The 26,658-nt window shown below is 38.7% G+C and overlaps 1 protein-coding gene across 1 annotated transcript; it reads right to left on the bottom strand.

The window, feature by feature from the left end:
• Nucleotides 1–1,455: 1,455 nt before the first annotated feature.
• Nucleotides 1,456–26,177, bottom strand: HDAC2 (histone deacetylase 2). Its single transcript, XM_063329762.1, has 14 exons — nt 25,947–26,177; nt 18,177–18,289; nt 17,579–17,696; nt 16,559–16,633; nt 16,139–16,277; nt 13,573–13,714; nt 9,968–10,060; nt 9,754–9,862; nt 8,155–8,295; nt 6,184–6,292; nt 3,931–4,061; nt 2,860–3,015; nt 2,054–2,111; nt 1,456–1,837 (listed from the first exon to the last, which is right to left on the bottom strand). The coding sequence occupies exons 1-14, from the start codon at nt 25,996–25,998 to the stop codon at nt 1,807–1,809; spliced, it is 1,467 nt and encodes a 488-aa protein (XP_063185832.1). The 5' UTR covers nt 25,999–26,177; the 3' UTR covers nt 1,456–1,806.
• Nucleotides 26,178–26,658: the final 481 nt, after the last annotated feature.

Genomic DNA, 26,658 nt, shown 5'->3' with positions numbered 1-26,658 from the left:
CCAACTTTTATCCTCTTCAGCCTAGGGAGCAGGCAGCTATTAGATCTACATGGGAGACTGCACGCCTGCTCCCAGATGTTGCCTCCAAATCTAGGGCTCAATCAAGCACAAAAAAAAAAAAAAATGCAGCAAGTCCTCCCCAAATCTCTTCAGGTTACAAAAAGCATCGCTGAAGTTCCAGATGCTCAAAGAGGTGACCAGAGAGCATTTATGATCTACCAAAAGTTCAAATAAATTAATTTTCAGTCTGATGGGTACTTTCCTAGAAGGAAGAACACAGCACTAGTACACGGGTGCTGAAAAAATCCCACTGTATCTCTCCCCGCACCTTTAAGAATATAAGCCTTACAAAGTTCACCCAAGAGTCCAAATGGAAGACTCCAAGACAGACGGAATATTCAGGAAGATTAAAGGTTTAAAAAAAGAAATATATATACACACACATGCATACTGGAAAGGCATTAAGAAAACAAAACTTTTCCCCTCCTACATATCAAGTAGTCCTATTTTTAGTGAAAGTTATTCTAATTGGAAAAGAGAGTAAAATTAGTCAACTCATGACACACCTTCAGAAGAGCCTTCGGTGAATATACCATTTGGACAAAACAAAAGCACAAGTAATTCAGAATTGGAATTTTAGCATGAATGAATCAATTAGCCCAAGATGACAATCCCAGAATTTTATGTAAAGGACTGAGAATAGTTTTAAAAGAAAAAAGTAGTAAGATTTTCATTTAAAAAAAATAAAGAAAAAGATTGTTTAGCAATGCAGTTCTGCAAACTTCTGTCCTCACTGTTTTGAAGTCTTGATACCAAAGCTTGCACGTTTCATTAAATGTCAACCTGTAAGACAATTATTGTAGATTAAGAAAAAAAAGGAATGTGTGCACCCAGGTCTTTGTTTCAATTCAGGCACCAGAACTAACTAATGAATCAAGAAGAAAGGCAGTAAAAACCTTTCTTTTTAAGGGGGACAAAGTTTTGTGTTGCTCATAGTTGTAAAAAGTCAGTATGGCTTTTAAGTTAAAATCCAAACTTTCACTTCCTATCTTGCAACCTTTGAAAAACGACCATATACAAGTTTAATGAACAGCAAATTAATCAGTCTTTGGGTAGATTCTGACACTGGAAAAGGTTCTTGGACAATACAAAGCATATGAATACAGAGTTTTAAAGCTTTACATTAAAATGTTATTTCATACAACCACCTTATTCCAACATCTCTTCACCCATTTATTCAGCCTGTTCAAACCTCACGTACTTGTATTCCAGTACCTTTGTTTGCACCCCAGGCAGAAGCCACTGAAATGCGTGGAGTCGATGAAAGCAACACAGTTCAACTTGTGTGTTCACCAGCTGTCCATTTAAATCCACTAGCTACTCAAACGTAAGTCTGCTTAATTTACCTGGAGTTTTCCCTCTACGTAGTTCAATGATGGACAAAAGACAACCAAGTACAATTTTTTTTTTTTAATAAAGATAAAATTACAAAAAAGGTAAAATCAGCTCAGGAAAGGCAAATTACTTTAATAGATCAGTTTAGACATTTAACATAATAACTCACATCCATTTTTAAATACTATTACATAAAGCATGGTGAAGAAAGGAATTTCTGCCTCATAATTAGAAAACTCACAATACAACTTGCCAAAAAACCAGAACAAAGCCGTTTGAAAATAAATACGGTCCATGCCAAATAGTACAAAATGAAATCAGCAGTCTCTCTTGATACGAAAACTTTTCTTCTTTTAGGTATTCTCCAACTCTAGTATTATGTTCTGCAATTGATGAGAGGCTATCTTTTGTTCAAGGATTGCTGAGCTGTTCTGATTTTGCTCTGTACAAAGGCAAAAATTAAACTGTTAAGTTGTTTCGTTCTTTCAATTCACTGTTTCAGAAATGCAATTTTGAATTACTACTGTCATTAATCTAAAACATTTAGTATTATGAGGAAGTGAAAGTGATCTCTACAGAAATCAATACTTTATAATATTTTAAATTAACAAACACTTTTCAAAAAGGTGACATTCATTATTAATTAATTAGGGTTTACCCTTTGGCATCTGTCTTTTCACCACTGCTGTCCTTGGATTTATCCTCCTCCTTAACATCTGAAAAATAACAAGATTTTAAGTATACCAAGAGATGCATGAAAAACCTTAAAAGACTTCAGAAGAAAAAAGCATGACCAAGTCACATTTTTTTGTACATGCTCCTAGCCAGAGGGAACTAGCTTTTAAAAGAAGTGGTTGGTTACACATTAACATACAGTGTTAAATGCATCCATTCAAAGGAGTGATCTGGGCACAAAGCCCAGTGATTCAAAATACCTCAGGGCAGGCCTCTCTTGAATGGCCATAACGATGGTATGGTATGCCGTAACAAGACCTGGGTATCCCCTGAGTGCCCTCTGGCCCTAAGATGTAGTCTGTTCTTGGAAAAGTCAAGAGTCCTTGAAATTACACTATGCCCAGAACCACATCCAGCTTCTGTTTCAGAGAAAACTAGTTGGCTCTACTCCACCAAAAAAAAAAAAAAAGCAAGAAAAAACTCTTTGTCTAACGTATTTAAGTCAAGAACCGTTTTTTATCCTTATTTTCATTAAGCTATACAAATCCCTGGCTCTAAGATTTCAAACTTGTGGGGAAGCAACAATAACCCTTGGCCAAAAATACTGTTCTAGTGTGAATAGCTGTATATTGAAACTGATTAATTTAAAATAGATGCTTTAAATATGATGGAAAAAATAAATCATCATCTCAACAGCTAATTAGCTGTTAGCAGAAAATGCATCTTTCTCCTCACAGAACTGGTATCTGCAGTTCTAAAATATAGGATGAAACCACACCAGAGTCCTACCTGCTTTCTTGTCCTCCGTCTCTTTTTTGTCTTCCTCTATCCTGGCTTTCTTTGCTCCTTTCTTATGATCTGCAACATTTCGTCGTCCACCTTCCCCTTCATCTTCAGAATCCGAAAATTCTTCATCACAGGCTATGCGCTTATCAGATGCTCGAACTAGGATTTAGATTCATGAAATTAATTAAGCATAAAGTGAACTACAATAGGTCTAATAAAAGAGAACTATCAAGTTAAGGATGAGTAATAATATACTATAATCATTTAATGTTGATGAACTAATTATGGATAAACCCACTATCTTTTCAAAATACTCTGGGACTCTCACAATGACTTCCGAAAAGAGCTTTACAGAGACACAGGAGAAGGGTGGGAGTATTTTAACATATATCAAATGAATTTAAAATACTGGAAACTAAAATCCCAGGAGAAAACATGGTTTCAGCAGTTCAGAAAGTGGACAGTGCACTAATAAGAGGCTATAGAATTACTCCACCATCAAAAAGCGTTAAGTGTAGCAGGAAACCCTAAGCTATAGCTGAAGAACAACTCATTGTTAGTACAAGGGCTGATGGTAATAAAGTTAAGGGTAGTGTCACAAGTATGGAAAACCTATCTGTCACAACAACAACAAACAAACAAAAACCCCAAAAAAACACAGAACAAAACCCAAACAAAAGATTATTTTTCTTAAAAACAGAGTATCTCACTTTACATTGATTTGGAACATTATTTTTTATTAATAGCAAAACACAGAAGCTAAGTCCCGTGTTCCTTTAGTTACAGTTCATGTGAGACTTCTGGAATTCTTAGATTTGAAATAGCCAGACTGTTTCATAAGATGCAAAAAACCACGTTCTTTCAGCACTTCTTTAAACCCCTTTAACAGGTTCAGATTTGTGCAGAGATTCCCCCTTGAGGACAGCAAAACTGGCAGCCCAGTGGCAAAGTTTTTTACTCAGGAAAGAAAACTGCCAATCTTCCAACACTGCACTACTAGGACTAAGGTTCTGAACAATTAAACCTAAAAAGACTCCACTTGGACGTGCTCTATCATGAAGAGGTATTTCTTACTAGAAATGCGTTTGTCTGGATCTTCTCCATCCTCATCTCCACTGTCTTCATGAACAGCATCTTCAGGAATGGCCTGCATCTGTACACCAGGTGCGTGAGGTAACATGCGCAAGTTTTCAAATAAACGTTGCCTGCAAGTAACAGACAAGGGACGTTGTAACTACACAGAAGCAGTATTTCCTTGGATTTTGTACTTAATTCTGAAAACTCTGCATTCAAAGTTAACCTGCTTTGCTTTAGAGTCAGTTTCACTTAAAAAAAAAAAAAGCATGCCAAGTTCAGAAGTAGTTACATCCCTAACAGATCATTAGTATCCAACAGTGTACTTGAACATCATTTTCTTTGAACTTTTTAAACACTTCTTTCAATCAACTTAAATCTCCAATTCCCCACAGGGTCAGCACAACTACTGACTTGGGCTGAACCAAGTGACAGCATTGCTCTGTTTATAATAAGCTAGAGTATTAAGTAGGATAATAAACTATGGTCTAGTTTCTTAGAAAGCAAACCAAACACTTAAAAGCATGAAGATTTCCACACTGTGTGCAGCATTGACTTCAGGGTCAAAAGTGATCCATCTGGATAAGATTCCTTATTGGATGTTTCAGGGAGAACAGAGAGAAGTTCCTTCCTGTCTGAGCAACCTGATTCGATGGACCCCCAACTCCAAAGCACCACGTGCAGGAGAAGGAAGGACAATGGACTTCTCTTGGGACTTAAAACTATCACTGCGGACAAGTCCAAGTAGAGAGAAAGGTGTGGCAAGCATCAAATATTAGCACTTGTAACAACTATCTCAGTATCATTCTGCCCAATTTGAAGAGCTAAATGGCAACTGCTTCTTTTTTGGAATCCTTACAGACTCTGTCTCTGTTCAAATCACATGACCTGTGATTCTGTGCGACCTGGCAAACCAGTTTTGCCAATCCAGGGAGTCCCCTGAGTTAGGTCTCTGTGAAAGCAAACAACTGAAGGACGATTCTCTGAAATGATGGGTCATTGCTCTTTTTGTGGGTGCTAGTATGAGGAGGTGAGATTGTTAACAGAACACTCGGAATCCGCGCCCAGAGATGTGTTAAAGAGCAAGCAAGTTTTGCAGCCTACTCGCACCATGAAAACTCAGCAACACTCAATATACAGCAAGCAGCCTGGCAGACCACCAGCTGGAGCACTATTACTGCAGAGTAGTGGTGCAGAATTACATCAGTGAAAAATAGGCGGTTTTTTTCCTCCCCTTGCACATTATTAAAAACTAAAACCCTTTCATCTGATTGTGATTTATATCTTTGTGTCAGGAGCACCAATCACAGTCTATACACCAACCACTTCAAAAATTAGTATTTTTACCGCTTTGGTGAATTTTGCTCTTTGACAATTTTACAGGTTATAGCAGTACTGGCAAACTTACACAGCTAGTTTCACATCTTTATTCAGCTATTTTTAGTAACCAAAAGAATTCCTGTGCACTGTTAACAGCCTGTTAAACTTGGGGCAGGGCTTTATTCTTTTAAACCCAGAGCAGGGACAAGCCCCAGTAAGCAAAAAGTACTTCAGGATAACAAATTATCTCTTATCAGTTGAGTACAGAATTGATTGTATGCACGCATTACTCCATCCCTGAAGTAAAACATTTGTTTACAATCAAACCTTCAGGATGTGAGGAGGAATAATCTAAGTATCAGAAGCAGCACAGGCTAAAAACACATAGCCAAAGCTTGGCAACGAGAGCGTCTCAAACCTTGTGAATTTGTCAAGCCACAGTCACTCAATTGCCTGCATATGGATCACTATCTTTCCACAATTTTGGATGTCCAAGCTCACATGTGACTTATTTTCACAGCTGACTGCTACAAAGACAATCTCAATTCATGCTTAGACGTGGAGCTGAGAATTAGAAGTCCTACTCATCGCAGCATACCAGCTTTTTTCCTGACGGGATAAACTTTCTGCAAAATTAGAATGGGAAGCCAAGTAAAACAGTCATCTCTTTGGCTGCTGGAAAAAGTAAAAACCCAGGCTGGGTCTTAAATTTTCATATTTATAGTCATAGAACTTCATAAGCATACATACTGTTATAGGAACAGACTTTTTAAAAGTATCTCTTCTGAGAGAAATGAAAAATATGTGCGATGGATTCAGTACTTATTTTTAGTGTGTAACAAAAAGGTGTACAGTTTTCAAAACTGCCTAACAAAATTCTGGAGAAATGTGATCCACGTGACCTACTTAACAGGTAAGTTAATCACTACTTACTTGATCTTCTCCATATATTCTGGCGTATTCTGATTAGTCATATTTGAAGGACTAATATGAAGCTTGAAGTCTGGTCCGAAATACTCAAAGTAGTCATTGTATGGCAACTCTATAAACAAAACATAAAAGACAACTTTGTGACCCAAAAAAAGATTTTCAAGATTTTAAATACAGCAGTAGTTTTGACAGGATTTTAGCTAGAGAACTATCAAACCTGAAGCATTCAGGTAAGCAGTAATACTTAAGTACTGCCTGAACCGTTCAGTGTTTTTCCTCTAAATTATTCAATAGATGAATTTAAATATATTGGCAAAATACAAAGAGCAAGAGAAAATTCTACTGTAATCATGTTAGAACATACATTGGAACAACACCAGTAACAAATTTGGTATAACAACTAAAAATGATACTTCTGCAGAAAAGAGAAGATCAACTGATGATTTATTAGAGCTGTTTTCAAAGTTAGTCCAGCTTGAAAGGTTTAAGTGAGCTATTCAAAATATTTCTTCAGTTAAACGTATAATACGTATCATTAGGCTGAAGATCACAGCTAGTTCATTACTGACGGTAAGCGCTGTACAGTGGCTCAGTGATGCCCACCATGGCTGTCCGTTCCTCTCCTTCCCCTGACTGAAACATCGAATCCCCAAAATGAAGTCAACAAAGACTTCATATGCAGAAAAACAGTAGTATTTTATATGTAATATGACTGTATCTTCACGGATAAAGTAACAGAAAACTAGAAAACTCAGAAGCCCTTAAGAAAAGACACTGAAATCCACTTCCAATTGAACCCTTTGTTTTGTTTCTTCATTTCTAATTTTTACAGGATATGCAATGTTGTTAGGTGGACAGAAAAGAGACAGGAAGATTAACTTGCTATTGCAACATTTAGAAATGCACTGTTCTTTCTCAGAACAGATTAAAGATGACAGGGACACACAAACTTGAGAAGAATGTTAAAAAAATATCCAAAAAACTTGATATATGTACATTTAATCGGACATGCTAGTGGAAAAAAAAAGTCACAAGATAAAGAAATACTACTGTCTCTTCAAAAGCTTTGGCTGACAAAGAATATATATTGGCATGCAAGATGGAAAATATACATCTTGAAAGGTACAGTCCAAATACTCTTTTCTCACTGACAGCAGCATTCCACTGAAATCAGACGGAAACACTATGAATCCAGCAAGACATACATGAATAGCAAAAGGTTATCAGCAAAAGTTGCAGTCCAATGTGGAAACTGCCAATGACTGATGTGCAACAAACCAGTCCAAATACCAATTTTATAAAAAGGCATTCCAAAAACATGTCCAGAAGTATAATTGGCCAGAAGTAAATGGAGTGAAGGATCACTGGGGATCTTCTTCAAAGAAATTACTTCACTATTCAACTATTTGAAAGAAGTCTAGTGTTGCTTTTTTTTATTTTCATGGTTTTTTTATGATAGCTTGTATAGTCAAAATTGAGTCAAATGGAAGCAAAGTCATCAATATACTTTCACTTACTTTTGAGTCATAGATACAATGAAGAAGAGTTACATTTTACTACATAAAATGTACGCTTGCATGCTCATTAATTTCTTATGAATACCATGTCTGTGGTGCCCAACCTACACAGGTCTACACTGTTATTATCAAAATGCAGTATATATTTTATCACACTGATGACCTTCATATTAAAAATAGTTACAATTAAGGTTCCGCAAGTTTTACATGTTTTGAATTTTCCTAAAATGATCCAATCATTCAAAGCATTTGCTAAGACATAAAAAAGCCCCAAATGCTTAAATTTTAGTGCATAAACTACTGAAAATTTATTGGCTAAATCCTAACAATAGCTTTCTATGCAGCTTATCCTGAACTGATGCATTACAGTTAGCTATAGAAATATTTGCTATCTGTTCACTTAAACCCTCCCATGATTATTTCTTAATAAAATATTAATTTAGGTATTAATATTTACCATTAGGAATTTCACAATCTAAGGCAACAGCAGTTTCATACGTCCAGCATCGAGCAACATTACGAATAGTGTATCCTCCTCCTCCTAACATCAGCAATGGCAAGTTAAAAGTCTTTACAACTTCCACACATTTAGCATGACCTGTCAAACACAAAAAGAATTGACAATACATGCAAAATATCTAAATAGAAAAATGTATAATGAAGTATTTAATCAGATATATGCAGCCACACTTATCAAGTGAGAACTGAATTGATTCAAGTAAAACAGAACTGTCTCCCCCAAAAGCTAAGCACAACTTCACAAGAAATCAAGATCTACGGATAAGAAACGTACAAAATACATCGAATATTATCCACCCCAGTCTTCAGAGACTTTGCATGATGCTCTATTGCTGCTGTTCTGAAATGCTCTTAGAATGTTTAGTGTTTCGTTCTTTCGTAACTGATGTCAATATACAGTGACAAATCTAGGGACAATTTCTCAGTCAAATGCAAAGAGGGAAAAAGGGAAAACAGTAAATCAGTACTTGGTCCTTTCTACTTCTAAATTTGAACCTGTATTAGAGGTTGCTAAGTCTTGCTTACAGAGTGAACTGGTGCCAAGACAGTACACACTCCAGGGAGATACAGCATACTGAAAGGCATCTGTAGGAGGCAGCAGCTCTCTTGGTTTCCAAGATATGTAAGATGGAAAAAAATCTGAGCTGTATGGGCAACTGAAGTAGCTTTGCCACCTGGTGCAAATCAAGAAAAGAACCCTGAAACACTGCAGACCCAACAGACACTATACTGCATTTTGTTGCCTACAAAACTCTAATTGCCTCATTAAGAAAACACAAAAACAAGAAAACCCAGAAAATTAATGATTCAAACAGGCTGGACTCAAGGCTTAACAAGAGTTCAACATACATTTAACATTTTGTCACTTAAATAAATAATATTAATTAAAAAAACATATAATTATAATTAAAAAATAATAATATAATAATAACGTTTGATAAATTAACATCTCATCTCACATATGAGAATCACTGTTTTGGGTAGAAATGTAAATAATACCAAAATAAACTAATTCTATACAAGTTAATAAAAATGAATGTTAACATAAAGCTCGGTATAACACACACCACTATAAATTTAACAATGCAGTGAGTATTCTCAGTTCAGTAATACCTATTTTACGCCCAACAAGGTGTTTGATGTTTAGTATCTGTAGTCGTACTAAGTGAACCACTAGTTTTGTTATTTGTCCATCATAGTAAGTGCTGCAGTAGGACAACTGCTGACGTCCTGTCATTCCAGAACATCGCTTTTAAGCTACAGAAAGCCTGTGCATAGAAGAAAGGGAATCACTTGAGTGGCTAGGAAGAACATGGAAAACCAAGCTTCTTAACTTTTTTAGATGGACAGAAAGAAAGAGGCAACTTCTGGGTTTCTTTTGGCCATCCCTGTATAGCAAAGAAAGAGGTGATTAATCATAGTAATGAACAAAATCTTTGTGACTCCAGTCCTCATCATGCAAGTGTCTTGAAAAATAGTATGAAGGATAGAGGTTTCTATTAAATAAAGAGTTACAAACACGAACTTTTCTGCTTACCTTTAACAGTAAGATTAAAGCATCCCAGCCTGTCACCAGACAGTGAATCTGCTCCACACTGTAATACCACAGCACTGGGCTGGTACATCTCCATTACTTTGGATATAATCTATAATCAGTAGAAAACAGCAAGTTGTTAATTCACATTATGAAAATAGATCCACAAAATGAAATCAGTACCTTTCCAGAGAACTTAAAGAAAAAAAGTACTCACTGGTTTGAATATCTGTCCATATGATTCATCATCTATACCATCCCTCATTGGAAAGTTGACAGCATAGTATTTACCTTTTCCAGCACCAATGTCCTAAGAACAAAGATGAAAAATGATTTATTCCAAATACAGAAGCACATGAAAGTATCACAGAAAAAAGTATACACAAGTCTGATGTGCTATTTTGTATATTCACGTCTGCAAGGGGAAAAGAGGCAAAGTATCTTACTTGATTCCCATTCTCCCATAAAATCATTTTGGAGTGTAGGAATTGTACACCGAGACTAAATTTGCAGGAAGTACACTTGCTTTTTTTAATTCAAAGACTTAAGACAAAAAGAGAAAACATAACTGATTAGTTCAGCCTGGTAAAAATACTTGGGTGAAATCAAGAAAGAAAACTGAGAAGCAGCAAAGTGATATGCACGTCTTTGGCTCTGTACAAAAGATTTGGATTTAAGGAGGTTTTAAAAACCATATTCTTTGCTCTGAACATAGGATGAAGAACTAGCTGCAGCAAAAGGGAGACAAGAAAATCAGAGGCTACTTATAGGTGCTCTTGAAGAAATCGAGACTCTTCAAACAAAAAAAAAAAAAAAAAAAAAGAACTTGCAGATTATTTCCAGTTCCATCAGGTGACAAGGCAGGAACTGTATCAGTCTATCTTACCGTCTTTCCTGGACAACATATGCATTAAAAGAAAAAACTCTTTGCAAAAAAAAAAAATCAAGAGAATAAACCCTGAATCCATCCATTATTGTTTTGATGATCAGCTCAAAACCTAAAGATTTGCCACACATTCCTGTTACTTCCCTTTAGCTCACCACTAAGACAGAAACTGATCCAGTTTACAGAGCAGTTCCCTCCCACTAATAAAGGTACAGTGGGGCCTCCTTAGCAGTGAATGCAACAGCAATATCCCGCTTCCAGTAACTAACTTTTATTGTAGGTGTGTGTGCAAGAAACATGGACGTAAATGGCCAATGTAGCACAGGCACAATGTTAACAGCTAAGGGTTTTTTTCTTCCTCCAGCACATTATTAACATTTCATAGTTTTGCAAGATTAGTGATACTGAAGACCCCTGCGCTGAACTCAACTCTGGCTGATTTGGGGCATGACAATTATCCAGAATCTCTCAAGTGAATCACCTAGGCTTTCAGATGCTCATTTTTGTAAGGTGATAGTGCCTTGCTTTCCAGATTGGAAGGGGGGAAGGCATTAAATCAATCTCATCCTAAACCATAGCAAAGACACATGTTCACGCTACTTCCCACTAAACAGGGCAATTGCTTTCCAGCCTGAGCTACTCAAGGGATGTTTTTTGTAACTGATACTTGCATCAGTTTATAAACACTAAAGAAACAATATAGCATTCTGGTAGTTGCCCATTCCTCAACAGATCAAATTTCCTCACGGAACCTGGGCCTCTATGTAGCTCTACAGTCTCAACTGACCTACCTGCGTGTATCTAAAACAAGATTAGTGCTACCATCTAAGATGCATAGAAAGTCAAATAACTTACTAAGGACACCGGAAGTTAAGACTGCACAATAGCTTCAGCAGAAAATGGATGAATGCAGCTGAACTAGACAACCTCTGTAAGATTCAGCTACATCGATGGAGCTGCAATCACAAAATCACCGGCTGATGCACAATTTGTTCCCACATCAAGTAAGTGTAACCTGATCAGCAAACTAGACCAACTAACTAAAGAATTACAGAAACAAGCTTGAATGGAATGCACCGACAAAAACAAAGATAAGATTTGACTGTTAAAGTTGATGTACAAAATCAGCTATGGCAGATCAAGCTGAGCAGAAGCAAGGAACACTGACTTTTCAGAGAATTAGTTCTCCCTTTAGTTCAATTAGCTTTGCAAGCTCTGGAGGCAGGAAGAAGTTAATGTTGTGGGTTTTTTTATCCTATGGGGGATATAATAATTGCAATAAAGCCTGCTGAAGTCTGTATGCAGACAATACTAATTTCAAAATACTAGCTAGCAACACAGAATAAAAGTTACCGTGCCTGAGGTACTGTTTGTCACTTACACTGTGCTAAAAAAATCCCAATAACATACAATATTCTATTTATTTCAACTGTGTATCTTTAAACTTTGTCCTGGGTGTGGTGAGGTGAAGAATCCATAAACTTCTCTGTCAACGGGAAGTGCTGTTTCTAAAAAGCCAAGATATCTAACCCTTCAAAAAAATTTTAGCCAAATTCAGCAACAACAGCTTGTCTTTATAAACATTTGGGTCCGAGCTGCTTTTTGTTTGAAGCACCACTACCACCTTGTGGACAGTCAGGTTAAACCACATGGATAAAAACAATACCTAATCTGATTTCTACCTAAATCAATTTAGAATGCAGTTTAACAAAATCTAACAACCATAATAGCATTCAACTCCAATAACCACACTGAAATGAATGCTTAGCCCCCCACTGATTTAAAGCTTAACTTTCATTTGCTCTTGTGTCCTCTGCGTATCACTAGCACACTGGGGAGCACACATTCCAGAAATTAGTAGAAACACAAATATCTGCATCTCTCGAATCAATTTAAAGATAGTAGGAGCACAGTGAATTCTTTCCCAACACAGCATTTTTATAGGTCAACTCTTTAGAAGTGTTTACAATTTTTTTAAAAAAATTATTAACTTTGTGTACAAACTAATGTGCAAACTTGCTAATACCAGAGGATTGACTTATCTGGGGAGCGCCTCTGAGAAACAAGAGGTGTGATGTAAGAGTTTGAAACGAGGAATAGATTAATCCTAATACTTCAAATATTCTTTCAAGTTATGAAGTGGAACAATTTCCTGTTCTAATGGCCTAACATGAGGAATGACTAACTTAGAATTAATATGAAGGGCCAAGAAAATTAGTTGCCATTCTCAGCTTTGTCAGAGATTCTACAACAGCTTAAATGATAATTCTTCACAGGCCAATGTTCCCTCCTTCAAGCTAGCTATAAGGATTAGAACACAATTGTCTGTGGGGCTTACTGAAGTTCTTCAGCAGTGAGCATCGTGAGAACTGAAAACACTTTACAACATAAGAAATATTCCAAAAAACAAGCCAACTGTATTACTAGGCAAATAAAACACAGTAAATTCAAGTTGCAGCTGAAGCTTTGCAACTATTAAAGCTCTGGCACATAAAGTTATTCTATGATTTGAAATTAAGTTTTGAAGCCAGATGATCTCCAAACAGCTACTTTTCACTGTATATGCAGAATTGAAATGTACAGATAATGTAGTTTATTTATAATGTTTATCTTCCTAGAGACATTTCCAAAATCTGAGTGAACTAAACTAATTATACATTTTAATTAAAATTTGAGACAATTTATACAAAAGTGCAGGTGTTGATTTTGTGTAGAAGTGAATAATTCACTTCCCCACTATCCTGATTGTTTTTGACTTTTTTTTTTCCTAAGGTTCTTCAAAAAATCTATCACTCCAAACTAACCTAATTGCTGAAAACTTGTTGCTGTATAGTATTACTGGATACAGTTATTGTAACCTACTACTAAAACAGTATCTACAAGGAAGAGATTAAGAGGGAATTTATCACCTAATGAAATTTCATGTTCAACCTTACCCTAAGATCCCCTGTGCCCGGAAAATATTCACCATACTTATGGAATGATACTGTCATGACACGATCTGTGGTATAAAATGCTTCTTCAACACCATCACCATGATGGATATCAATATCAATATACAACACTCTTTGGTGATACCTAGAAAGAAAATCACATATGAGAAATCATCATTATCTGTTACGTTCATAATATACTGATGCCTAACAAGGAAAAACCTAATGAAAAACCCAACCAAACACTAAAATCCAAGATTATGAACATTTTGATGATTTTAGTTGAAGTAACGATATGCTCTTAGAATTCTCAGTACAGTTTGGATAATAACGAAAATAAGCTTATATTCATAAAAATAAGTAAACTATGTAATGTATTTAGTAGTTACACCAAGTTGTCTCACTCCATAGAAGCTATACCTTGTTTCTGTTCACACCACTTTGCTGTTCACATCTGCTGAATTCGCTCCTTTCACAGGGCATTTCTTTCTGCCTTCTCAGTAATTACCAGCACAGCCTGCACTAAAACATCTCTTAGTGCACACTTCAAACAGCATAGTGCCATGAGCAGGAATAACCCCTGTTCCATAAGCCCGCAAAAAATAATTTTAAATACTTCTTTTCCATCAACTTTTCTTCTTCACCTCTGCAACTTGTAAAAATAGGCACATTCTTATTTCCAATTGTATCACGCTTACTATTAGCATGAATTTATTTATTATGTTACTGCTTATTATTTCCTTAACTATTGCAAGTTTCAGATCAGTTTATTTGAGATGGATAGAGAAACCAGCTGTTTGAAGCCTCAGAGCACTGGAAACAACAGTAAGTATCCCTTTGTATCCCTTGTTCAGTAAAGAACAAAGTCTATCAACATCAGAAGATGCATTTTTATGATGCTTTGCACAGTGTGACAGAAAGTGAGTCTGAGAAGCCGTAATTTCAGATGGGCTAAGATTTTTCGCTTAACAAAACACTGAACTGGATGGTTTCCTATGGTTAATAACCCATAATTATCTGAAAGTTTCCTTCCTTCACACGCACGTTAAGCTAAAAACTTCAAGATTCAACCACAGAAAATCATATCACTTTTCTTGGACTGCAGAGACAGATCCCAAATACACGCTGTACATTAAAATGAATGTCTTAATTAATATGTTAATATTAACTATTTGTTAGAGTCTTTCCAAAACTTTTTCCATCTTTAAAAAACACTTCCCAATTACAGCTGCTTCTCCCTTCCCTCACCAGCAGACTCAGCTACTCCATTCACAAGTGTTAAATACCTAAAATATTTTTTTGTAAAAAAAATGAGATTTGTATGCTATTAGGAGGAATACAGTCCCCTGAAGCAGCACAAGTAACACTCAGGATTTTAAATTTTAGTGAAGCATTACTGCTCAAAGTTAATTCTATCATCACTTTTTTATTACTCCTCTCATTTTTTTATTTTGCAGTCACAGCAGCACAGCTGTTATTTCATTATTTATTCATAACAGCCACATTAATTCATGTAGCAATCCAAGGAAGCTCAGTGCATGATCTTCCCTAAATATTCCTGTTTGCTTTAGTAACAACTGAAACGATAGTAAATAAGCAGGCATATCGAGAAACTAAATGGGTGTATGATTGTGAGCATAATGACTGTCCTAAGGGGTCAGGGCAGTGGTCCATCTAGCCCACTATCTTGTCCCCATGAGTGGCAACTGGAGATTAACATTTACAAAAAGCATGTAAACCTGTCCATTTTCTGAAGTCTGCTACCCTAGTACTTCCCCACCATCCAGAATTACAGCATATGGTGTTTTACAGGGTGCATTGTTGCTCAGGTCTTTAACATCTATTTACAGACCTCTTGTCCACGATTATGTCTAATCTCTTTTTTTGAAACTGCTGTTGCTGTCTGCTTCCTTCAGCCTCCTGTAGCAGCAAGTTCCAGAAGTTCACTATCCTCTGTGTAAAGAAGTACTTCTAAATATCTTTTTTAAACCTATCTCATAGTATCATAGAATATAATCACAGAATATAATCATAGAATAGTTTGGGCTGGAAGAGACCTTTAAAGGTCATCTAGTCCAACAGCCCCCCACCTCCACCTACATCAGGTTGCTCAGAGCCCCATCCTACCTGATCTTGAATGCTTCCAGGAATGGGGCATCTACCACATCTCTAGGCAATCTGTTACAGTGTTTCACCAGGCTTATATAAAAAAAATACTTCTATCTAGTCTAAATCTTCCATCAAGCCATTACCCCTTGTCCTAACCAAAAGGCCCTGCTAAAAAGTTTGTCCTCGTCTTTCCTGCAGGCCCCCTTTAAGCACTGAAAGGCTGCAATAAGGTCTCCCTGGAGCCTTCTGCAGGCTGAGTCTCCTATTCCTTATCTTTTCAGCTTTCCTGTATTTTATTTTAAACTTCTTGCGGAAGCCAGTTTTCTTAATTGAAACTGTGCAAGTTCAACATCGGCTATGAAAACTCACTGAAATAATTACAATTCATATTGTCAAACATTTAAATATTTGAATTTGACACTTTCTATAATTTTATCTTTATCCCCTGTACTGAACTTACTTCAGTAACTCAAGGATGGCAAGCACAATATCATTGACATAACAGAAACCAGATGCCTCCGATTTCTTGGCATGGTGAAGTCCTCCAGCCCAATTAACAGCCATGTCTGTCTGTTGTCTGTTCAATTTTACCGCCCCAGCTGCAAAAAGACACACAAAACCGAGAAGAAACGCAGTCAGAAACTTCTGAGGGCCTTTAAATCTGTTACGTGAAATAGTACTGTATTTTTTAAGTAAGTTGATCCTAGATCTGATCTCTTACCAATACAGACTGTCAATTACGAGATATATCAAGTAACCGATACACAATCATTTCTTTACAAAAACCACTTATATTTGCTTCAGTTTTAAATATACTACCAAAGTTTTAAGTTGCCGACATAAATGTAATAAAGCTACAAAAAGGCTGTCCTATACTTACCAACAGAGCCTCCAGTTGACAGCTGACAAAACTCAAACAGGCCATCAAATACAGGACAATCTTCTCCAACATTAACTGTGTAAGAAATGCAATACTTTTCAAAAACATCATTCCAACAGCATTGTCATACGCATGGATGACACACATGCAATGCATAGTTCATTCAGCACTTTAACTACTTCCACCTCCCCTGCCACATTTTTGTCAGGCTAAATTTTAAGCAGTAAAAACAATATGAGGTCTTTATAATCTAATATGACTTCAAACTAATTTATTTATTTAATTATTTTAGTTTCCCCAGGAAACTTTGTCTCCTCATTAACAAGACATTAGATAATTTTCAGATTTTTGAAGAAGTACTGATTAACATAGGTCATGGTAAGAAATGCACAATTACTTAGAAAGATAACTTGCTGAGAATAAGGCACCATAAAGAGGTTACAATGCTGCCTTTTAAATTGATATAATAGCTGTCAAACAGCATTCCTAACAGTACTGTGAGCTTATCCCTATAATTAAAGAAATAAATTAACAGAAAGGGTGAACAGTGAATACTACACATTTTTTTACTATCTCCCTCCAACAGGAATGAGCAACTCCTCTTCTTGACTTAAACACATTTTCACACATTGATTTTTACTTCTCTACTCTTCTAAAAGCTATTCTTTTTCAGGAAGATTTTGCATTAGAACAGATCTTAAGACAGTTTTGCAAACAGCTCACAACTTAAGCTTACAGAAAGTATTATTTCACATCTAGAATACACCCTGTGAAAGGGGAGGCAAAAATCCTTCCATAAGCTTAAAGAACATTTTTGCCAAGATGGCTGCTTTTTATAGAAAAGCCCCAAAATTAGTGTAGCTAAAGGCAGGCACATGTTACTTTTGTTACAGTATTTCTCTAACCCCCAAACACCATTAAGTCACATTCATACCTCTGTATTCCTGAATTCTTAGCTTTAAACAATGCTAACCATCAAAGCACATACATAGAGATTTAGTAGCCAACGTTGACACTTACATCTCTGCATTTGCTTGCTGTACTCAGACATATTATCAGGCCTTATCGATCGGAGAAATTTGATGTATTCATCACTATGATACTTGGTCATTTCCTCAGCAGTAGCTTTGTGGGGTCGCTGATAACAAAGAATAAATTATAGAAATAATCAGTGCTCTGCAAAATCAGCTAACAATTGTCTAAAACAGACAACTTGAGAGAAATCTAATCTACCCTAAAAGGAGAACAGTGAAACTGAGAATAGTGCTGTTTTACAGAAAGCAGGAACTACTCTGCTGTTAGTAGACAACTTAGTTAATTCTTTGTGCAGTTACCCCAATGTACCCCCAATAGCCCAGCCCCCCCAGTCATAGAAATACTGGTGAGAAGTCTCTACTGGGGCTCTACCTCACTTTTTCCAGACATGGACAACAATCTGCAGCCCTCACCAGCTACAAAATACTGCTTCATTTCCAAGTAAGAAAGCTCTGAATACACTATTTAAGTATTTTTTTATTTCCACTTCTGCTTCTCTCCATTTATCTGTGTGAGAATACTTGAAGCCCTTTAAAAATACCTTATAATGCTTCAGTTGACACACTCTATTGCTTATACTCACGTAAATTTCCATTTTTCTATACAAGCCATAATTTAGCAGCAAGTTGTGGGTCATTCGGATCCTATGAGGTTTCATTGGATGTCCTTGTCCATAGTAATAGTTTCCGATATCACCTGTTAATATTACACAAATGAGTAACTATTCATATTACAAAGCAACTTTTCATTGTTACTTAAAAGAATCATTCCCAGAAGAAAGCAGGTACAATGATTAAAAAAAAACAAATGAAAACAGAACAACCCCACAAACCGATAAAGCGACTACTGTCTATTTCAAAAAGGCCATGAGGAAAACAAATGGTGCATAAAAGGTCATACATCAGAAGCAAGAGGGCAAAAAGGAGGTCAAATCTAACACCTTTACTACAAGCAGACAGTAGTGGGCGAGCAAAGCAGCCCACAATAAGTGGTTTCAAATCAAGAGTGATGAAAACAGCATGCAGGAACTGAAGAATAAAGTAATGGGAAACAAAACTGGAATAAAGAGGTGAGCAGAAATTAGTGATGATGTAGCCACGTTGTACCATAACAGAGGCTGTAGTAAAACTTGCCGTTTTGCAGGAGCTGATTTTAGAATACCATTGTCAGCCTGCCCTTAACTACTAACCCTAGCAGTTACATTCCAGAAGTTAGCTTCAGATCCATTGCTGCAACCACACAGACTAACATTCCCCAGCCACCTGCTGCTAGGGATCCACAGTAGTTTAACAGAACCTTGTAATCTAATCGGAGAACAACTAGACACACAATTAAGTGAACAAATTTGACGCTCGCTTCCAAGAAAAGAATGGCTGCTATCATGGGCTAGTTAAGCTTTCTCCTCGGCTCAGGTACTGTTAGAACATACACACCTCTACTTTGAATACTGACATTCCCAAGACACAAACCATTTTAAACAGAACTAGCAGTCCATATGTTTCTGGAAACGTAGACAAGCCTAAAAGGTATGTCCAGTTGTCGAATGGCTTTCATCTGGAGAGTTCCATAACAATTCTTTGCAAGAGCATCTCTTTTCGTTTTGACCAAATTTTTACTTTTCTTTCACATCCTCCAATATGGTCTACCTTGTCCACTTGGAACAATACTATTTTCAAAACGTCATACTATTTTACAAATTCTGGTAGTCAGAGGTAAGAAGCAGCACTGCTACAAAACAACTTCAGTTTCGCTTCTTCAACACAAGCTCCAGCTCAGGAGGAAGGAAAAATGTCAGGTTGCAGTAGTATCTCCAACTACCACGAAAAGCAGCCATTACAGTAAGATTCTAAGTCTCAAAGCATTCTAAAATCCAGCTTTCAAAGAGAGAGCGAGGACACTTAAGAAAAACAGATATAACCTCATGTATTGCAAGATGAGGTTACCTAGAAAAACAATCGCTCAACACCTAGCTCTTAGCTATCCCACAGCAATGAAAATACCAAGTTTTAACATTAAGTCAAGAACTTTGAAGAACCTGGACCTACTCTTAACTTAGGTATTTAACTGGAAGATTAGTACTTCTTGTCAGTTACTAAGGAGTCTTGCAGTTACATGGAGTCTTGCAGATACTTATTGCAAGCCTGCACTTTTGACCACATGCAGGTCAAGAGCAAAAGGTACTGAGAGTATACCCTGACCCCTGTCAGCAAAAACAGTTCCAAACATTTTACAAAACACTACCTTATAAATTTGGTGTTTAGGAAAGACCTATCACGTCTCTTTGAAACTAATGACTGGAAGATGGAAACCAACCATTTACTAGCCCTACTTCGTTTTGTGAAGTTACTGTTAAGTCACAGATTTACAAAGCTTCAAGCTAGTAAGAGCTTAAAATTTTGAAATTTTTAAGACAATAGTAACTTTCAGTAACATGATACTTTTGAGGAAATTTCATTATAAATGCATTTGTGGCTTAAAGAACCTGTATATATTTCATACCTTTTGTTTTAATTTTAACTACTTCAGCTTGTACAGTCATTGTCCCTGACAGTCATAATGCCGATGGGTAAGGAAGCAGACAATTAAGAATGATTTTCTCTCTTACGAAAGATCTCTTATTTTCCCTCACGTAAAAGAAAAAAAAAAGTTTCCCAAATATACTTGCAACATATCCTTCAATATATTGTAATTAATCAATTAAACAGATTCAAAATTAAGCACTCTACAAACCATACATACACTGCAGTGTACACTTAAAAAAAATAATAAATCAATAACTTAAGCACATCTTTTAACTTTCACTTTATTTTTTTACCAGAAAGGAAAACTTTTAAAAGAACTGGCATGTCAGTAAATTTAATGGGAGTTTATTTAATCAAACAGAAGATCTGTGGATAAGTATTAGAGGTCAGCAATAACGACTTAACAACTGATATCAATATAATACACTTTAGCAATAGGCAATACCATTTACATCTTTCAGGTCTTAGCATCACAAACAAAAAAGGGTATTGTCATTAGCATCATAAAAAAAAATAATAAAGTCAACCATATGGACAAAAAAGCCCACTAAATTTCAAGGGACTGCTGCAATGTGTATCTTGGCAGGGGTGTGGGAAGGAAAAGGTACGCAAGAGGTTCCTCCTTCTTCATTAGCACCCTATTTCCAGCCAACATCACATCACAAAGGGGACCCATCTTGGAGACATTATCCTCTGGTGAAGGCAAAGGTGTCAAAAGTCTCTCTTCCTTTACCCAGTGAAGGAGAAGGTGCCCTTCCTGGTACAAAGGCTTCTTCCTCTGGTCCTGAAACCTCTTCATCCATTGATCCTGAAACCTCTTCTCCAATATATTACAGCCTTACTGGAGTACTTTGGGGAGAAAAGCAAGGTGTACCAAGAGCTAGTGTGTGCAGGGATGGGACATCTGCCCCAGTGATGGAGCTAAAAAGCTCTGCACTTAGTGCCAGACTGACTCTGACAACAGTACGCATACATACGAAAAACAGGTACAGCGAGGCCAAGTGCACAAGACTAGTATTGCAGGCAGTACGATACTTGATCCTAAACTTGCCAGTACAAAGGTAAAAATCATACAGAAGTCTTGTAGGTGTATTTTGTATCACTCACCAGCGTGGGTGCGCACGGAAAGTGCAAAAGAACAGAACACAACTGAAAAGAGGAAGCAGAGGGAAAAAATGCAAAGTAGTATACGCAGAAAGTTGGCAAATATACTTATCTTTCACAGCAAGGCTTCAAAGACCGAAATTTACTCTTTTATACCAGTAAAAATATCAGATAAATGGCTCCCATTGAGAAGTAACAACATAATCTCTGAAAAGTTGAGTCCTTAACTAAAATGAGACAAGTCAAGTACCAGTTTAATGCTAGCACAAGTTTATTGTCCTGCACTGTTCACCACATGATGCAAAATGTGATACCAACAAATGACTAGAAGACCTATCTGAAAATTAAGTTTTCAAATACACCATTATGTTTTGGGTTAAAATACATATGGGGGGGGGAATACTTCTCAATTCATAAAAGTTTCTCACCTAAATTCTGAAAGCTATAAAATAAAAATAAACCCATGTGATTCCTTTGGTGAACATAAGTTTTAGACACTCAACTTCTTTATCTGAGACTTCTGCAAGGTCTACAGATGTTAAATATTCTAATACATAGAAAAATACAAGAGGCTACACGCCCTAAAGGAACTTCAATTACGTCTGACAAACACACAACTGAGTAACAAAAGCTGCTATGTCCCTTAGTCTCTCTAGTTACTAAAATAGATAGAAAAATAGCATCTTTAAATTAACCCACTACAAAACAGTCTTAACAGCCTGAACAAAGAGGCAAGATATGACATTTACTTATCTTTTTTGATACTTTGTAACTTGTAAGTTACATTACTTTGTAACTTTGATACAGATAAATTGTGATATACACCGACCATATCTCTGCTTATTTAAAGTACAGTTAACATGAAATCATGAGGTATTTCAGAACTGTACTAAGTGCAGAAACATAACCACTACAATGGAAACCACATGAAAAAAATCTTAATAGCAGTAGTTACATTTGGATTGACTTCTGCAATACAAACAGGTGAACTCATGTAAAGATTAATCCAGAAAAGGATCATCAATCACAGAATCACAGAAACTTCAGAGTTGGAAGGGACCTCTAGACATCATCTAGTCCAACTCCCCTGCTAAAGCAGGATTGCCTAGAGCACATTACTCAGGACTGCATCCAGGCGAGTCTTGAAAATCTCCAGAGAAGGGGACCCCACAACCTCCCTGGGCAGCCTGTTCCAGTGCTCTGTCACCCTCACTGTAAAGAAGTTTTTCCGTGTATTTGAACAGAACTTCCTATGTTCCAACTTGTGCCCATTGCCCCTCATCCTGTCACTGGGAACCATTTAAAAAGAGTCTGGCACCATCCTCCTTCAACCCACCCTTTAGATACTTGTATGCCAATGTTTGATCAGTCTAACAAACAGCTGTTCAAACAGGCCTAGAATTACTGCACTATCATCTGAAGGGTTGGGGGTTTTGTTCTGGTTTTTAAAATTAAGCAGTCATCACAAGACTAGCAAAGTTCTGACTTTTGACCCCTGAGCAGAGGTTGGACACCACCACCATGTTCAGAAGCCACTGCACAAAACACTGATGAGTCTCCATGAAACACTCTTCAGGTAAAGCTTATATCTGCAGAGATGAACTTAAACTGTACGTGTTAATGTACTTAAAAACTATCTGAATATAGCTGCATACTGCCCTATTAAAACAGGTTTCGTCTCGCCGTTATGGGTGGAACCAACCACATTCTGATGCAGATCTCTGACATTTTTCATGAAGGTAGAGCCTTTTGAACACCCACATTAAATTATGCACAAGAAGCAACCTATACACTACTGCTAGTGCACTGACATGGAATAAGTACACTTATTAACTGTAGCCATGCTAGCTGCTGCACGATTCTCTAGATCTGTGCCTAGATGTACAGGAGCACAGTTGGAAAGACCCTCTGGGTCCTGTCCTCATTGCTGTGGGCAACTGTACAACATGTATCTATTTTGGAAGAGGCCACTGAAGTACCCAAGCCACGTGCTGCAAGACCGTGGCAACAACCTGAAGATACATGGTAAAAGGCTAAAACAAATGCTACAATATCTTTCCATATCTAGCATGACTGTAAGGAGCATGAACAACAGACTTTGGTAAGCTACGGTCATATATATTAAGACTAGAAGCAGTTGCTAAAAATATTTTAGGTAAGATGGCTAAAATGTCTTAATTTGTGAGGTTTTAGTTCTTCCTATAGTATACTGTCTCAAATTAAAAAAAAATTCCTGACCTGAGCATGATCGCGAGCAATGCAAATTCTGCAAACCAGATATGGCTGACAGTCTATTACAAACAAACTGCAGAAAATTAAATCAAGCTTCTTCTACCCAAAGTTTATTGGTTCCAGGTACAGTGTGAAGGTTATTAAAGCTTTTAATTATCAGAAAGCATTAACAAGCAATACACTCTGAAAAAACTTTGTAAGTTACAGGCTACTTTAAAAATGCAACTTTAGATGACAATCACACCAAGTTTCCCAAAAAGCATGTAGGAATTTATTGCATCCCAAAGATATGCATATATGCCTTCTAGCACTTTTCAACACTTTTTACTGTATACTTTTAAAGAAACAAAGTGAAAGTATGTGTGGAGGGAAAATTATGACAATAAATGGTAATTTACTTCAGTTACGACATACTTGGAGATACACCACTGCCTCAGTTGTGTGCTTGAGGTATCATTGTATTTTTTGGTTTGAGTTATTTAAGGTTTCAAACACTCCCCTCACCTTGACTCAAGACTTTGCCGGTACAACACAGTTACAAGATACTTAGAATTGCCAGATGAACCACAAATCAGTGTTACCTACTATAGAAATACAGAAGTATTCTAATAGCGCTATTTACAAAATAAGTGTAAAATAACTGTTGTATTTGGCAATAAAAAAAAAGGCATCAAAACCATTCCAAAGCTGCTAAATTTCTGCCACAGAGAAAGCACTTTTTTAAAAATCGCTTTTACAACAGATACTCCTTTCTCTACACTATTCTTAACCACATTTATCCTAGTCTACATATTCAAGCAAGATAGGAGCTACAACTGCTTTTAAGTCGCCATTATTCTGCCACCTGAAAACTTCTTCCCTCTCCAGTTTCTCCCCCCTCTTCACTGGCATAGCTTTTTGGCTGTTAAGGGAGACTCTGACACTAGCACCGACCATGAAAATAAAGGGACCACAGAAAAACTGAAGATATTGATACCTAGTAAACTATAACCACGTGACTTTATTTAAAATAATAAATAAAAAAAAGAAAAAGCTTATTGATTAAAAAAACTCAGGCAAACATTTGCAGAGAGAAAGCTTCTGAACTATCACTGCAGTCTTCCTTTCAACAAAGCAAAAAGTCATCCCTCTTCCCAAAGAAAAGTAAGATTCCAGCCTCACCAAAACTCTCCCTAACAGGGGCCTCCTTTCCCCTTTAGGCTGAACAAAGAACCAGAGCTAGCAACAAAGAGAAGGGGGCGGCAACCACGACTCGGCCTTCTTTAGTGTAGTAAAGAAAACCAAACCAAGACAGGCCCCACAAGATCTGCCATTTCTAAAGAATGGCAGATTTGCTACAGCAGCGGACACCTTTGATATCTTAGCGGGTTTAACCATTCATCTTCATTTCCAAAATGGTGAACACACCAAAACCCTACATCAGAACAGCCTCAACCTCACTCTTTCCTGGATACTACCAATACCAGTCTAAAACACCACCGAGGCAATTTAAAAAAATATATAAAAGCTCTTAACTAATCTGACCAATGAGCTTACCCTCCCAATTAAAAAAAAAAAAAAGAAAACCAAACGCAAACTCAAGAAGAAAACCAAAAGTTCTCGCTGCTGCCTGTGGCCAGAGAGAACCACAAACAAGTCGCTGCAAATATCTGAAAGTAAGCAGGGGGCTCGATGCACTGTTTTCCGCCGCGGCTGACAACGCAGATCGCGACTCGCCGCGTCCCCGCCGGAGAAGCGGGCGAACTCGGGCGGCCTGCACGCAGCGACTCCCATTTCACTGTTATTAAACACCCACGCACACAACTTTCGTGTTTGGCGGGCGGAGGGGCCGGTGGAAGCCGAACCTCCGCTCTGATACGTGTTGGGGGAGGCTTGGGGAGGCAGAGCCCCCAGCCCCCCGGAGGGGAGGCAGCAGTAGGGCAAGGCCCCAGCGCCGAGGACCACCAGGTGCCGAAGCTACACATGACCTAGACTTTTTTTTTTTTTTTTTGCAGGGGAGGAGCCAGACGCGGCAGCGACTCCAAACGCCTCTGTGCTTAGCGGATGGAGGGGAGTGTCTCAACTTTTCTTCTTTTTTCTTTATTTTTTTGGTGGTGTTGGGGGGGGGGGGGAAAGGGGGAACAATAGACACCGCATTCATCCCGCTGGGCCTTGCAGGCAGCTCCCCGACCTCAACCTCCCCTGGCTCCAACCCCACCGCCACCCCCCCAACCCCCCACTCCCGCCGCCGCTTCCCCCTTCGCCCGGCGGCCCCCCAGGGCTCGGCCCCCCGGGGCTCAGCCCCGCGGCGGGGCGGGAGCGCGCAGGGCCGATGGCAGGAGCGGGGCGCGGCGGCGGCGCCGCAGGTGGAGGCGGCGGGGACCCCCCCACCCCAAACCGGGACCGCCACGGTACCGTGAAGGGGGGTGGGCCGTAATGGCGGGGGACAGGGTCAGGCCGCCCCGGGCAGCCGTTAGAAGGGCTCCACACACACGCGCCCGCGCGCTCCCGCTCACCGTCATAATAGTAGCAGACTTTCTTCTTGCCGCTGCCCTGACTGTACGCCATAGGGCCGCCGCCGGGGCCGAGCCGGAGCCGGGGGGAGGGAACGGGAGGCCGAGGCGACCGCCGAGCCGGCACGGAGGGAGGAGGCGGAGGAGGGAAGGGGCGGGAGAAGGCGGACGCGGGAGAGCGGGAACTCGCGACGCCGGGCCACAGGCAGCGCGAGCGGGCCCTACCATCGGCAGCGAGGCGGGGGGGGGAAGCAAGCCGGACGTGCCTAATCCGCCGCCGCCGGGGTTCGGCGCGGGAGAGAGAAGCGTGAGAGGAGGCGTGCGAGCGAGACCCGGCTCTATCCTGCTTCTCCTTGCCCTTAACTCTCATTCAAACACACAGTCAGGGAAGGAGCCAGCAAGGAATCCTCATAAGCGAACTCTTGGAGGAAGCGCTTTCCTCGCCCACCCCTACGCCGCGCAGTGGTGTGGTACGGTCCGCCGGCGGGCGTCGTCGTGTGTCCCCGCCCTTCAGCGGAGGCCTCTGGCGCATGCGCGGAGCGGCACCACCCCCTCAGCCTGCTGCGGGCCCGGCAGCGCATGGTCGCCGCGGCGGCGGTGGGGCAGGGGTAGGGGCCGCGGCCGGTGGGAGACCTTTGCTTCACCAGCCGACCCCCAGACCCGGAACACAGCGTGCCCTTCCCCTGCTCAGCGCGGGAGCAAGTCACGGCGGCTC

Source organism: Chroicocephalus ridibundus, chromosome 3, assembly GCF_963924245.1.
Source record: "Chroicocephalus ridibundus chromosome 3, bChrRid1.1, whole genome shotgun sequence".
NCBI classification, from domain to species: Eukaryota; Metazoa; Chordata; class Aves; order Charadriiformes; family Laridae; genus Chroicocephalus; species Chroicocephalus ridibundus.
Note: the sequence above shows the minus strand (reverse complement) of the source record. Positions and strands in the feature narration are given on the sequence as shown.

Excerpts from the sequence above, each read along its gene's own strand:
- HDAC2 (XM_063329762.1), bottom strand. The coding sequence starts at position 25,998 with ATGGCGTACAGTCAGGGCAGCGGCAAGAAGAAAGTCTGCTACTATTAT. Across the intron at positions 17,697-18,176 it reads ATAGAAAAATGGAAATTTAC|CGACCCCACAAAGCTACTGC; the intron begins GTGAGTATAAGC and ends CTTTGTTATCAG. Across the intron at positions 4,062-6,183 it reads GAATATATGGAGAAGATCAA|GCAACGTTTATTTGAAAACT; the intron begins GTAAGTAGTGAT and ends TGTTACTTGCAG.